The 16125-nt window shown below is 29.4% G+C and overlaps 1 protein-coding gene across 2 annotated transcripts in view; it reads left to right on the plus strand.

The window, feature by feature from the left end:
* LOC129981682 (sodium-coupled monocarboxylate transporter 1-like) overlaps window positions 1–16125 on the plus strand; it is a 30599-nt gene extending 14474 nt beyond the window's left edge. The window contains exons 5-11 of one of the 2 annotated variants that reach the window (XM_056092621.1): window positions 656–796; window positions 6461–6599; window positions 7347–7551; window positions 8841–8995; window positions 10951–11147; window positions 15708–15805; window positions 15929–16125. In XM_056092621.1, coding sequence (XP_055948596.1) covers window positions 656–796; window positions 6461–6599; window positions 7347–7551; window positions 8841–8995; window positions 10951–11147; window positions 15708–15805; window positions 15929–16089 — 1096 coding nt within the window. In that variant the 3' untranslated portion in view covers window positions 16090–16125. The remainder of the gene's footprint in view (window positions 1–655; window positions 797–6460; window positions 6600–7346; window positions 7552–8840; window positions 8996–10950; window positions 11148–15707; window positions 15806–15928) is intronic. The other variant, XM_056092622.1, reaches the window with a different exon arrangement.

The following is a 16125-nucleotide window of genomic DNA, read 5'->3' on the forward strand; positions in this document are numbered from 1 at the left end:
TTTAGTTTTAAAAACTCGTTATCATCTTTCTCTGAAATAAAATTCTGTATTTAGAATATTTCTTTTATTTCAAGGAATTTTTTTTCTCTAACTTTGAGACTCAAGAAACTATTATTTCATTGCATTGCAAGCGTTACGTTTGTCACCTGATTTTCACATCACATGCATTGATTCCATTAATGTTTTGAGTTTTGATTTCTTTTATTTTCAAAGAAATATTTTATTTTATTACAAACTAAATTTATTTACTATTTTAAATTACAAACAGTTTCCAAAGCAGAAAACGTAGAAATTGAATTTATTCTGGCAAACTTTTAAAAAACGCTTAGGTTCCAATTTGCAATTGTTTTCTTAAATAAAATTTATTTTTAAAAAATCATTTCTAATACCAAAAATGATGTGAGCATTACCATTTATAGGTGCATACATTATAAAAAATTTATTTCGATATGATTTATAGAATTTTATAAATATTATAGTCCTAATATTTTAAATTTTATTAATATTAATTGTTCTGTCATTAAGAATTTAAGAGATTTACATAGAAGTAAATTAATTAATGAGTTTAAATGTATAAAAATAAATTTGATAAAACTTTCCCAAATATTTTAATGATTTTGCTCAGATTATTATTCAATTGTTATATTCTTTACAGTATGAATTTTGACTTCACAACTAGATTTACATTTTGGAATTCCACCTTTCGAGGCCTAGTTCTAGGTCTAGCATTTTATGGAACAAACCAAATTCAAGTTCAAAGAACGTTGACGATGAAAAGCTACCAAAGGGCCCAAATGTAAGTAAAATATCGAAAGTTATTTCTATAATTTAAGATACAATTTAAGTTTAAAAAATAAGGAGTGACAATTAATAATAAAAAAAGGATCAGAAATATATTTCGAAACGCCGTAGCATGATAATGCTTTAAGATTGATCCGTTTATATTATTATTAAAAAACTACTTTTAATTCTAACAAATATAGCATGCACATAAATTTTTTATACAATTGCAATGTGCGTGTGTATAGTTATTACAGTATTAAGCAATTGGAAATTACTAATAGTATATTATTATTACAGACAATTAATTAAAGTAATGAAAGTATTAATATAAAAAAACAAAGTATTTTGATAAATTAATTGGAATTAGAGAATAAATTGTACGAAATGATGATGAGATAATGATGGCGTGTCCGTGTTACCACGGAAAGGGGTTTTAGTAGCTTCTGAGGGCAAATACCCCTGAGCACCCGATGGCGGAAGTCTGATTACTAGCTCAAATGAAGATGACATACACACATTCACACTTGCACAACCCCTTTTTACAAGGAGGGGGGGGGCTCTTCCACACACTTCACAGATAGAACACAGGTGAAGAACAACTCTGCCCGAACATGGGACACCCAGATCAGAAGGAAGATATTCTACCCCTAATCCAGGACACCGGCAATTGTTGGAAATAGATTATCGTTATAAATTTAATATTCTGTATTTTAAAGTGGCAAAAAATAATACGTCCTTTATAGAACACCAAGTTTCGAAGCCATTAAGAAAAAAAAAAATATATTAATTAAAAATCTCGAAAGGCCTAGTTATCTAGGGAGAGCCTACTACTCAAGAAGTAGTTATATGTTAAATTTGGTACTTTAAGTTGGCGTTCTGCCATGTAGAGAGTTTTGAACAATTTTTTCATCATGCCCGTTGCAATGTTCAGCGATTTTGCTTGCTTATAAATACTGACATATTAAAATTTTTGCTACTCTTTTGATTTAGAAGTCAATTTGAAACTATTTCTTGCCCCTCGTTAATATACAGAAAAAAATCTTTCAAGGACACTTTTAGGAGTATATATATATATATATAGTTTCAAAGTTTTGATAAAATTATATTCTCCTGAATAATTGTACATTGAATAAACTAAAAGGAATTTCTGCGAGAATTGACTTCTATTTCGGAACTGTAAAAGTAGACAAATTTCTCAGTCAAATTTGATTCGTCCATATATCTTTGCTCATGCGTGAACACACACATGCCTATTATCATGCAAATTTCGGATATCATTATGGAGAACTGCTATTAAAGCTTTTTGCATGATCAGAAAGAATTTGTACAAAATATGGGTGGTGATTGGTATGAGTCCTATCATTGCCTTGATATAATACACTTCAAACGATTCCGTTCATGAGAAATAGCAATAAGGCCATTTTGATATTACATTCTGCATTCAGGGTCATAGGGGCATAAGGGTAATACGTAAATAGGAAAGTTTTTCTGTAATATTAATTTTTTTCATATCATAATGTACAGGGCAGATCTATTATATCCATGTTTTAAATTACAGATATTATCTGTGTTTTTCTACCTTTCATTGAATCTCAAAAATGTTTTCCTTGGAACTATTACTTGCACCAAAGAGAAATGTCTTCCGTCTATGAATACAACTGCATACCAATTTAATTACCAGTTAATTTTTTCACGAAAATACCTAAAGTAATTTCCATGGCATCTAGGAATGATTATAAACTTATCAAAGAATGTCTAGATTCAGAACCCTAGTCCAGGATAAGATTCTTAAAGGTTGGCTGCCGCTGGAATTGCATTTGATTAAAGTCTACTTCCTAATTAGATGACCTCATCTCTCAAACAGCGAAGAAAGTGTCCTATATAAATAGATAAATGATCCGAGTGACAGATGCAAGTCGTGACTGCGAATATGTTAATTATTTAATAAGTATTAAAAGAACTCCCACATGGGATATTTTCTAATGCTTATAAAGTGCTTCGATTTAATTTAGATTTATGCTCAAAACGTATGGAAAATAATCACATTTCATTGTCAAAATGTTCAAGTATGACTTGAACCTATTTAAAAATCTTTGAGCCCATTAAAGTACAATATTATCTAAACAACCCAGTTATGAAATCCAACTGAGGGAAAATGTAATTCTATATTTACATGATAACAGATACAGAATATAAAGGAATAAAATGACGAGATAATTTAATGCCATGAGTTAAGTCTATACAATAACTTTACTAACCTAGTGAGATGTTTTAAAAATCTCATGAGTTTGAATTTTTTCATTATAATTGCTGATATGAATGAATTTCCTCCATTAAAATTTTTGCAGTGCATTTTTCATTAAACTTTCTTTTCATTTGTAATCTTAGCCTCTTTCTCAAATTTATTTATAATTATAATCACAATTGCATATGCAAGCTTATTTGCCATTGTTTAAGAAAGTGAACTCAGTTGAAATTTAGCTTCATTTACATTTGTCAGAAATACACAAAGAAGCCTAAATTTTAAAGCTTATTAGAGAGAAAAAATTAGTAAAGACTTTCATTATTCGAAAATAGATTTAAAATCAAGATTACATAATACTTTCGCGGGCGTGATTGATATCCGTGATTCGAACTAAAAAGAATTATATAGAATTACTTATAAGAACTGTGATTCGATCTATGTATCTAATAAGGCATTTACTTATTTGCTAGCTTTACATCGTAATAGAGAAAAATATCTAATTAGATAGAATGTATGAATCACAGGCGATTCACCTACTTCGAAACGTGTTAAAACAGGGAGATATAAACTAAATATCTACTCGCATCAAGTTCTATATTGACCGAAATCTTTTACTGCCGCGCGAATGCGAGCGATACGGCAGTCAACATGTTGAGAATATAAAGCTTATGCTTGCTGAGAGTGAATACATTGAAGCCACCATTGTGGGAGTAGCTCCAGTTACTTCCATGCTAAGGAATGTATTAAATATCAAATTTAAGAGATCTTTCCGCTACAGAAAAATTATTCTGGTGTTTTGCTGAAAAGTCAATTTAAAAAAGAAACAATAAGAAAAAGATTAAAGTGTGGGGTATCTGATATAACATTTAATAAAACCCCATATTCTATCTGATATGGCCTCTATTCAAGAAATAAGGAGATAATTACATTTAAAGACTCTTATCTTTAACCATTTGATTTAGTTTATCTAATTAAATGATACCGATTTTGGGAATGTTTCGTTGTTTTGACTCAAATGGAATTCCATAGAATATTTAAGATATTTATCTATTTCAAGTAACTTGCATATTAAATTACAACAGTTAAGAAATGCTTAATTTAGAAACAGGTTATAAATGGATGCAAAATTGGCTTAATAAAATGATTAATATAACTTAAACACTTATAATTGCATTAACTAAATAATAACTTATATATTATATAATTCAACATATACGTTATACTTATTACTTATACATTAACTTATAGATTATAAACATTAACTAAATAACAATTTTAGTTAATGTTATAAAATACACATTCGTTTAATAAATATTGTTTCACTTAATTTTATCTACTAATATGTCTGAGAAATTTCGTAAATGAATTATAATTTTGAATAAATATGTACAAATATAAATTATTTTTTACATAATTATTGCAATTGTATTATCATAATTTATAATAGAACTATACACATATATTTATATCTTTATTATGTATGTATATCGTATTTCCACATATATATCAAATCCCTCGAACAATAAACCATAATAATCAATATTTAGACTATTAGTGATAAATGTGAACATAATTATAAAATTTGTGTTTTAAATATAATAAATGATAACAAATCTTATATTAAATACCTCTTAGTAGAATAGTTCCGTTTCGATGATGATAACTTGGTTAGCAATTCCAAAGTTCATTTTCGCATATTACGAAAACCTCACCGTCGGCCCTTTTCAGGAAATAATATTCCACTCTTATTTAAAGCATTTTCTATATCTGATTGACTTCTTGATTTTTTTATTTCAACTGAAAAGAAATTTAATATTGAAGCAGCTTTCAGATTCATTTTTCTTGGACGAAAACCAAGCAATTCAGATTTCAAAGCATTATAACAATCTATCTTAATGAATTGCTGCGAAAACATGTAGGAAATGTATGCAAAGAAGCTTTGCACTTCAGTTTCCACGAATGCACTGCTCATTTGCTGTTAGCAATCAATCAGCAGTTTAGCCGCTAATTATAATTCTGAAAATCAAGTCATGAATGTTTGAAAACATTCTTTTGATTGATCGTCAAGGCAGATAAAAGAATTAATCGCACAAGAAGTATTGAGGTGTACACAAACTATAACTATATTATGAAAAATGTTAAATTAAAAATATTAAAAAAATATCGATTAAAGATTTGAATTTTGTTCTTTATTATAATTAAAAGTTTATTAATAAAGAAAGTTAAGCTTATAATTAAAAGTTATTTTCTTCTTTCTTTCTTTAAAATGTGAATACGAACAGAAAATATTTATTCTTTTGCAATTTTTAATTGTCCGTATGCGCTTTAAAAAATCGTCTGAATTCTTAATTTATGAAATCGTCTGTATTCTCACTTTAAAAGACAGCTGCAATGGAATTCTTCATAGTTCTGGTAATTCTTTTGGTGTTATATCGGTTGGTTCCCTTGACAATTTGTTATGTCGGCAATTGTGCAAGATTGGATGTAGGATAAATGGGACGGAAGACAGTATTTCGAACCTGCAGAATGGATGAAGGGCCAGTGAAATATGTACACATATATATTTTTTACGAGTTAATGAAGTTGGGAAAAGGATGTTTGTTTGAAATTTTGTATGGAGAATGTCCGTTCTTTCGTTTCTGTTGGTTATGTACTGTTCCTGTTATCCACACAGTCCTTATGTTCAATGTTCTAGCGAAGCTACTAGGTTCCCGCTCCCTCTGCTAACGAAGCCGTAGGTGGGTTTTTTTAAATTAAAAAATTCTGCCCGGTGTCTTTTACAGGTGCCAAAGGCACCGGGCAGTCTGGAAAAAAAACAATACTTATCAATAAAAAGTCCTAATTATATGGCAGGAAATGGTAACCGTAACTGTTCCGCGGAAGTATTTGTTTATTTTGTCCGCCATCTTTATTGGCGACTTGGCATTGTTGGCGCAGCAAGGGGTACACTAAAATTCACCTTTACCGATAGAATAGTAAAAATTTCGGATTTACGGCAATGATCTGTATTTTGTAACTAATGTTTGCCAATATCATTGGCAAACATTAGTTACAAATGTTTGGCGATTTTACCTGAGAACCCCAATTTTATATTGGAGAAGAGGGTTTGGACCTTATTGAAGAATATGCGAGAAAGTTTAGAGGAGACCATCTCGCTGGTTATTAAGGTAACCAAATTCTTTTCCCGCTGCAGAAATGCTTCAAAAATTTATTTGAGCTTTATAAGATGGTAAATCTGGATGCAATCACTCTAAAATGCTTATTAATAAGAAATTTTTTTCTATATTTTTCTATAAAAATTATTTTATTAGATAAGATGTAGAGGAATAATATTTCACTCCGTTAATTTTATAGCTAGATTACTGTATAAAAGAATTGAAATAAGAATGTGAAAATTTATATAAGTGCTAAATTGTTATTAACATGTTTCAGAGCTCTTCAATGTAGCATACTATTGGTTGTGACGCTCCTGTTTGCTTGCACAATGTTTGGTGTCATTCTGTATGCTGTTTATTTTCACTGCGATCCCATTTTGATGCAATCGGAGACTGGAATCTCAAAATATGATCAAGTAAGGCAATTTTCTTTTCCTACAGCGTTGCATATCACTTCATAACAAATTCATTTTCTCCCCATATCTGCTTCTAATAAAGATGAATTTATGTGTGTGCTGGCATTCTGCAGACCAGACCTTTTGACCTACGACTACCAAATTTGATATTTATATACCTTCGGGGAAGAATGAGCATCCTACCCGATTTTTCAGATTTTTTTTGTTGATATTTCGTAGGTCAAATTTTGTTGTCAAAATGTATAATGAATCGAATTAGCCTCAATGCAAATCTTCTCAATTAATGTTCCTCGATTTGCTATCAGAGCACTCGAGACACATTGCTTTCCTATTCTATACGATTCTTTTCAGTTATCTCAGTATGTGCACTTGCACATGAAGATCTTCAGACAGTTGTTGATTTCTACATTTGGTTATTATTTACACCACAATATCGCCAACAAAGGTTCTAATAATATCCAGGTTTAAAGCAATACTTGTCACTAGGTGTAAATAAAATAATTATCAGGTCTTGGTGATTTAAATCCACAAAGTGCTCCATCCAAAACATTCATCACTGGCAAGCTACTATTTTAGCTTGAGGATTATTGGCATCATGTTAAAGGAAAAAGTAATTAATTTTTCGTTCAGTGCAGTTTCGTTCTACTGGTTTGATACAATTCGATGATATCTGAACGTCAGTAAATTAAAAAAAAACATGCATTTTAAACATAATTAAATAATGTTCATTTTTTCATTTACTAACAGTTGGTGCCATATTTTATCGTGACAAGGCTTCATTCGATTCCAGGCCTCACTGGACTGTGCTTTGCCGGGATCTTTAGTGGTTCCCTCAGCACTATTTCTTCCGCGCTCAATTCCTTGAGCACAGTTACGCTTGTAGACTTCGTTCAGCCGCTCTTCGCAGACAAGTTGAATCCTACTTGGGAACTCTATATTGCTAAGGGCTCATGTGAGTAAAAATACCACTATATAAATATATTGGTCTGTTTAATCTGAAACCAGACTAGTTTTCATTGAATATGTGTTGGCCATAAAGCTATTGTATGGCTTCTATTACTGGTTTGTTGATTCTCTTTAAATTTGTGCCAAAAAATAAAATAAAGATTCAAAAGTATCTGATTATTAATTTTTATAAAAATGTTGTTTTTATTTTGAAAATTTAATAAATATATAAATAAATTTCCAAATTTTCTGGGAAAGGGTCAAGTGATGATATATTTATTGTCTTCATGAAATTTAGGTGATTAAATTTTAGAGATGATTAAAATTTTTTTTGTTAAATCTAGAGATCCTATACCCTGAATAGGAAAATAGAAAAAAGATGAATACATGGAAAAGCACTCGGAATTTATAAAACTTTAAAAAGCAGATATCCCAAATTTAGCTAAGAAAGCATTTGCACGTGTAAATTGAGAAGCTTGGAATAAAATCCCGTATTTCAGAAGGCCAAAATTGAGTTTCCAAATTTCAGTTCAAGTAATTAAAAATGCATTAATTTTATTATATACATACTCTGAAAATATAAATAAATTTCCAAAAATGTAACTTGAACCTCAAAACTGTTATTTTAGTAAAATTCAAAAAAAAAAAAAAAAAAATCACGCTATCATTGGAAGTTTTGAAAGAAAGTGTTAAAAAAAGTTGCCATAGAAAAATATAATATTTTTGAAAAAATAGTATAACTTTTATTTTTTTATTATTCAAAAATAATATCCAGTAATAAGTTAAACTAAATATAAAAATTATGGTTGAATTTGAAACTTATAATCTTAAGTTTCGTTTTAAAGTATATAAAGAGTTTGTCTTGTTTACAGTTTTAATATTCATGAATGTTTGCCAACACAAAAATCCTCATTAGTTTAAAGTTCCATTCAATTAAGCTTTATGCTATTCAGTTTAAGTAGATGTCCTGGATGCACTCTAGATAGTTAAATATTTTGGATATACTTATTATACTTTGTAAAATTATACTTAAAAAATCCTATATATACAGAGAGAGCTTTAATTAATTTTAAGAAATATTTTGCACAGATTCTTTTCTAGATTTCGTTCTTTAGTCACCCAAAATGAATGAAGATAGTTAATAACATTAAGAAATTAGAACTATTGTGTTGAAAACTAATTAGTTACTAATTTAAGTCAATACTGTATCTTTATTTTCTTTGGTTACTTTCTTTAAAAAACTTTTAAAGATTTTTTCAATTGCATTTTTGAATTTTCAAAATCATTTACTTTTAGGCTTGATCTACGGTATTGCAACAATTTTCCTTACTATTACCATAACAAATGTCGACAGCTTGGCTCAGGCTACCATCGTTTTCTTAAGTGTAGCCGAAGGACCAGTATTGGCTGTTTTCATGATTGGCGTTCTGACACGGAAGACTTCAGATAAAGTAATTTCAATCCATCATGTATTTCTCAAATATTAGTTTTCATTTTATATAATTTTATTAGTTTCAAATGTTTCTATCAGAAAAATAATTAGTTTTAAAGAAATATTTTGATTTCATATCCATCTCAGTTCCTCGCCGTAGAATATTTATTTGCAAATATTGGCTTTAGATAAATATATATGTCATTAATGACAAAGTCGTTTATGAATGAACGGAAGGAAAAAGGATATAAAGAAAGGAAAGAACGTATTTGAAGAACTGCAAATCAACTGATATTTTACAAATACATTAATACCCGAGTTACACCCTTCCGACCTAAGCGAACTCGAAGTTACGCGGTATTTTATTTTTTCAACACGCTACGAATATTTCCCATTTTAAAATATAATGTAAATTCAAAATTAAGATATACCAACGACGAACCAACTTTCTGCAATGGCCAGATGTTCTCATATTATTGTTAGAAGTACCAATTTAGTAATTTTAAACGATTGTAATGGATTACAGCTAATTACAATAAAAAAATTATTTTAATTAAGCTTGCTTAACAAACATTATTACGTATTTGTATTATTGCTCCCCTCCACTATAAGGTTTTTTGGTAAGAAAGATAATTTTATAGATATAATAATGGCAATTGAATGGATATCTTCAGCTATGGCGACGACTTTGGCGATAAAAAAGAAGATTCTACTTAATATAGCGAATCCAAAAAAAGATTACAAATAAAAATTATTACCTCCTAAACTGATCTTTGGGATATAAACCTTCAAGTTTTTGGGAAATGTGAAGCTTACTCAATGGAATTCCTTTTCCTACTGGAGCAACTTCTTTCAGTAAATACTGAAATTTTTCTTTTCTCATAAAATTAAACGAAGAGAAAACACCGTAATCGTAAAAAAAATCAGAATTGGAGAATCTACAATTCTGATTTACCTGAGTCCGAAAAACACAATTTTTGAAATGATGTCTGACTGTCTTAAAGTACGATAGCTCGAAAACATTGGGAGTTAGATTGATGCAATTTGATATATGGTCCGAATTTGTAGATTTTTAAAGAAAATCCTTCAGAGGAATTATGCTTTGTACAATTATCCGAATATAAATTTAACACAATAATTAAAAAACGAAGAGAACTAAATGGATAAAATTTTTGCACACTGATTTAACACCTAAAGTAGGGATCTGTATTAATTATGGAACAGGCAAGAGGCTAACCGTCTTTTAGTCTGTACTTCACAAGAATATATTGCGACGACTCAAGAGTGTGAGTTTTAATGGATAGTCCAAAATACGCATTTGATTTTCTATCACTTTTCTACTAACCGAATTCCATCGATTAATCACAAAAAAAAAAAAAAAAAAAAAAAATCGCCAAAGATGGTACGCTCATAGTGCCTTTCATAACTATTTTTCACTAATGATATGCCATTCATATTAAATATTTATAAGAGAACATACGAGTAAGTTTCGGGAGATCACCCCCATTGCGTTTCTTTTAGCATCTCTGACATCTTTCTCTCTTTAAATCCAAAAAAAGTTGCTTCATTCAATCAGTTAAACACTTAACTGATTTATCTGTGCGTGACTTGTAAATTAATTTATCACTTTCTTCTTTTTAAATAAGAACTAAGTCATTCTTTAACGTTATGACTAAAGCAAAAAAATATGTATAATATTTAAATATGTCTGGTATTTTAATAGATTTTTATTTGAATGAAATGATACGACATTCGCAAAATAGACAATTCCATCTAATTGGATAGAACAGAAAACAAACAGAAACAAACAAACAGGATAGAACAGAAACGCATTAAAAATATTAATAACTTTTTCATTAAGTGAATTAAACAATTAACTAAACACTCGAAAATAATCTAATACAATGTACAGTTTTTATATGTAAGGAAAGTTGGTATGAAATAAATTATTTTAATTGTATAAAACTGTTTCAGAGCACTGTCATATCATTAATTGCCAGTGTGACCTTCATCTGCTGGATATGCTTTGGCTCTCTATTTTCCGGTTATAAGAATCCATCTCTACCCCTCGATACAAGTCAATGCCCAAATACGAACTCAACAATACTTTTTGAAACTTCTACAACTGCTTGCGTTGATGAAAACAATTGTGCTTTAATCGAACCAACCGAGTAAGTAATTTTTTTTTTTTTTTTTTTTTACAAAAATAAAGTAGCATGCCTTTCAGTTATTATTTTTTTTTAATTTAAAGGATACGAATGTGTACATTTCTTTTTTTTTCATATCCGACATTTAGAAAACGTATAATAATCTTTACAAAATTTGAACTCCAGATTTTGACGAATCACCACGCTTTGGACTCTTTCTGAGTTCGAAACACACATTTTTGAAAAATGTCCGTCTGCCTGTGACAAAGATAATTAAAAAAACGCTTTAAGCTAGACGGTTGAAATTTGGTATACGGCCATGGCACTAAATTTGCTGATTTCTATCAAATTTTGAGTAAAATGTGTTTAGAGGAAGTTCGCCTACCCGATTACTAAAAAACGAAGAAAGCTAGATAGGTAAGATTTGGTGCACAGATTTAATATCTCTAGTGTATACACCTATACAATTTTGAGTTAAAACAAAGAATGGGTTGCCCATCTGTCAATCTGTACTTTCTTAAACATATAAACACGATGACTCAACAACGCTATGAGTTAATTATAATAAATTATTTATGGTATTTTATTACTCCAGGTGCAGTTTTGTGCCAAATTTTTGTTTCAATCAATTGCGAATAACATGTCTAAAACACAAATTCGATTTTCGGGTACTATTAACCATACGCCAGGGATGAATCGCCAAATAACTCGCCAAGGATGATACGATAGATTCAACAAAAGGCTAAATTCAGGCCAAAAGTTAATATTTTTTAACTATTGTAAGCCAATGCCATGCAAGCCGTTCTCTGGCATGACAAGTTTATTAATGAGAATACGAGAAAGTTTTAGGGAGACCACGCTCGCTTGTTTTCTTTTTTATTTATCTACAACAGATATTAAAAATATTCGAATAAAAAATAATTTAAAAAATACATTAAAAACGCTACATTCGTATTACTTTATTAGCAAGTCAAGCATCAAACTTATTTTAGTGTTCTTTCCGTCTAACCCACGACATCCAATTTCTTTAATATACTGAAAAGTAAGGATCTCAGTAAAGTTGCGAAAAGATTGCGTACATTTCGGTGAAATTATTTTGTGACCCCCAGATTAATATTTATTGAAGGAATATAATTTCTAAAAGTATATCGTCAGTAAACAATAACTAACGAAGTTCTGACAAAATTTATATCGTTAAGTCAATAATGACTCTTGCAGCCTGAACGAAAAGTACAAAGTCAGTCACCGATGATTGACACTATCTAAATGGAAAGTTTAATTCAGTCACAGTTGGATTGCTTAACGCGTTAAATATCAAATTTTCTTTCCCACCCTGGGCAATACAAAAAAAAAAAAAAAAAAAAAAAAAAAGATTGAAATTCTGCAATTAAAGAAATTACTTTATCAATTTGCATTTTTCGAATTTATTCATAAAGGCACTGTCATCCAAATGTGCAAAGTAGAAATTAACATATATATTTATTTCTTTTGTGTATATGCTTGACTTTTATGAATGTAATACATTTAAATGATGCAGCTTGTTGTTACACATTTTAATTAACACATTCTAATGCTACAATACATTTTACCTTTAGACTGTAATATATTGCGAAGTCTAATAATACAAGTGACATTCATTGCTTAGAGGTGATAACCAGAGGAATCAATTAACAGGCAGTTTTCTAAGATTTCTCGGCGCAAATCGCTGCAATATTAATTCAAAAAATTGTGATTTATTGCATTCAAATTTTGCAAATACATTATACCTTTGGATTATAATCTATTGCAAAATCTAATAATACATTGTGGAATTTATGATTAGATGTGATATCCAGGGAAATCAATCAACAGGCAATTTTCTAAGATATATATATATATATATATATATATATATATGCAAACAGCTGCTTAATTCTGCAGCTATTTGCGTATAGAAATTAGTTAAGCATAAAAGATATCGATTAAACATTTCTAGACTTCAATCCATGACCATACATTGCACTCTTTTATCTTGAGCACATTCTTTATTGTGGCCGAATCTAAGTTTCGCCCATTCATTCGAATTGCATGCGCACGGATATTCTCAGGATGAGTTATATTATGCACTTTCTGGTGATTCGTGTCTCCATCTATTAGCAGAAAATCATACTAAATTTTACGAACGCCCAATCTTAATTCGTGATACTTCATCGTGATAATTATTCTTCTAACTTTTTTTTTTTTTATCTCCACATATATTAATAAAAATTTCTTATTTCATTGCAAATATATTTCTCATTCAATTAAGGAAAAAAGAGGAAGAGATTATCTTATAAACATTTATCTGTAATATTAGTGTTTATTGTATAATAAACAATGTTTCACAATTCTAGTTCACATTAAGTTATTTCTTCATTATTCAAAATCTCTCGCAATTATTCTTAAGTTTAATAATCCCTGTAAGGTGACATTTTGTGCGCTTTTCAAATATTCTAACAATATTTATTATATAAGGAAAGATAGTTCCTGTAAAAACATTGACATAAGGTAGTAAAGAATTGTAGCATCTCTCAACTTTTAAGAATCTAAATTTAAATATTAATGCACTTGAATTGACGCTTCTTTAAGTTTACGGTTACCTGGCTTTATCGCCAAGATGTTTGCATTATGTATAATGGAACTTGGCATAATCTGAAAATTGTTAAATATATCAGTAAATCTTTAAAATAAACCCAATTCCTTGCATTTGTATGACATGTCAAACACATATGCACATCAAAACCCACGCCAATTTACTGTAGAAAGGCACAAATTGTAGACACTTTCAGCAAAGCTGTCATGCAAAGAAGTGATCATGTATCGCTCACCCTAATAAAAAAAGTTTTTATTAAAAGTTAGGAATTAACGGAGATATTTATGACTTTTGTCTTTTATGAATGCAAAAAATTTAAATAATTTTTACATTAGCTAGTTGGTGTCACCATATTTGACGTATTTAAAAACTTTCCTCAATTGTCGAATTCATTTTTTCTATTATGCATTATCTGTAAAATTTTTTTCATAACATTCTCTAAAGAGATTCAATAGCCATTGAAGTACTGAGCTTACCATTGCGCTATTTTCTTACTATAGTACTATTTGTGCTCATCTGCCTTTAAAATAGAGCTATCAGAAATATTTGGCGCTGGCCAACAAGATATTCTATCACTGTAAAACGTTGTTCTGTTTAGGCATCGTTTTGAGGTGTAACATCTATCCTATGATCGGGGTTTATGATTTATCAATCTATAGTTATTTATAAGAAAATAATTTAGATTCTATACTTAGGGGTGTAAATGTTTCGAAAAAAAAACAACTCTTTGATGGAATTGAATAACAGTTTTAGTAATTTACAATGAAATATAATTAACGAATAATTTTAAACGGTATATCATTTAAAAAGAAATAGTTATTATTATTATTGATTTTTATATTTTAAAAATATTTTGCCTATTCTCCTGATCTTATTTGTCACTGATATAAAACATATTAACTGTAAAGGTAACTGTTATTTTAAAATTTGCATTAATTCTGAGTTTTTAAAAAAATTAGTTATACTGATTCTGGTTGCAAACTTGTGAGTTCTTACTATGTTAAAATTACATACTAGTAATTTTTTTTATGGATTTTGCTTTTTGCATTTCTTTATATTTTATTACGTAACCTGTGAAATAAATTTATGTCCTAAAAGAATCCCCAATATGTTCATGAGAATTGTATTAATTGCATGAGATCCTAAACGTTCTTTTAAATTAATATACAGAATAAAATATTTTCCTAGAAGTGCTGTCTAATTCGGCAAGTTAAAATACCTACAATGACCATATTGAATAAAATTTTAGGTAGATTTTACAATAGTTCTCATGACAAGACTTCATGAAAATTTCTCCGGTTCTTCAACGATAATTTTATATTATATATATATATACACACACACACAGATTGCATTCTCGAGGACAGAACCCGCAATGTTAAGGTCCGTAGCCGCCGCGTAACATAACCACTAGACAAAAGTGATCACTCCGGTCCGGAAGGATATATAACACATTGCCCATGCTATCTTGTGAACAAGATAGCTAGAGTAATTTTGCTTTGATTTTAACTTGCATGAAATATGTTGTTAGAAATTTGAAAGTCTCGGAATAGTTCGTAAATGGTCCATTTAGCTGAAAGGGTGAGGGGGTTGAAATTTACATTTCGGTATAACTTTCTTAATATTGAAGATAGAAAAATGAATCCAATTATTAAATTAGCACCTCACAAAGACGAACAACTTTTGTATTTAAGGTTTTTCGATATCTGTAATACCCTAGAAATTAGGAACTGAAAAGGGATTTTTCACGCCCTAATTTTGACTTTTTCTAACATCAACAATTTATCTTTCCAGATAGTAACTTAGATGTAAAGAATCTACCTTTGCCTCCCAGCTTGCTAAGAGGAATTTTTTAAAATTGTAGTACGAAATTAGTAGAAAATGTTTTGCATTACTATTATTGATATCATGATCTGTAATTTATATTATTATATTCGATATAATGCATCATTAATTTGAGTCGTTTCTTTTAGAGAGACATTCATCCTTTATAAAATTGCATATGCTTGGATTCCTACTTTAGGATGCGTCGTTACGGTAGCCGTTATATTTATTGCTAGTTTTCTGACAGGTAAATTATTACTAAATAATTTCAAATGAAAGCAATAAGAGTGAGCAATAAAAGTTAAGAAATATTCATTGATTTTCAAGATTCACCTACAAATTATAGAAAAATGGCTTTATTTCGTTGCAGGTTGGAATAAAACTGCGATTTCTCCAGACTCAAAGTGCCTCAGCCCTGTTGTTAAGAAATGGAGTAAAGGGTATCATGAATCTGATGGAATTTCGCCAGGATGTGAAAATAAATTCGAGTTAATAAAAGTGACAGATGATAAACAAAATGGAATGGCATAACTGAATGTGTTTTAAAAACCATAAAATGAATCATGA

Source organism: Argiope bruennichi, chromosome 8 (genome assembly GCF_947563725.1).
Source record: "Argiope bruennichi chromosome 8, qqArgBrue1.1, whole genome shotgun sequence".
NCBI classification, from domain to species: Eukaryota; Metazoa; Arthropoda; class Arachnida; order Araneae; family Araneidae; genus Argiope; species Argiope bruennichi.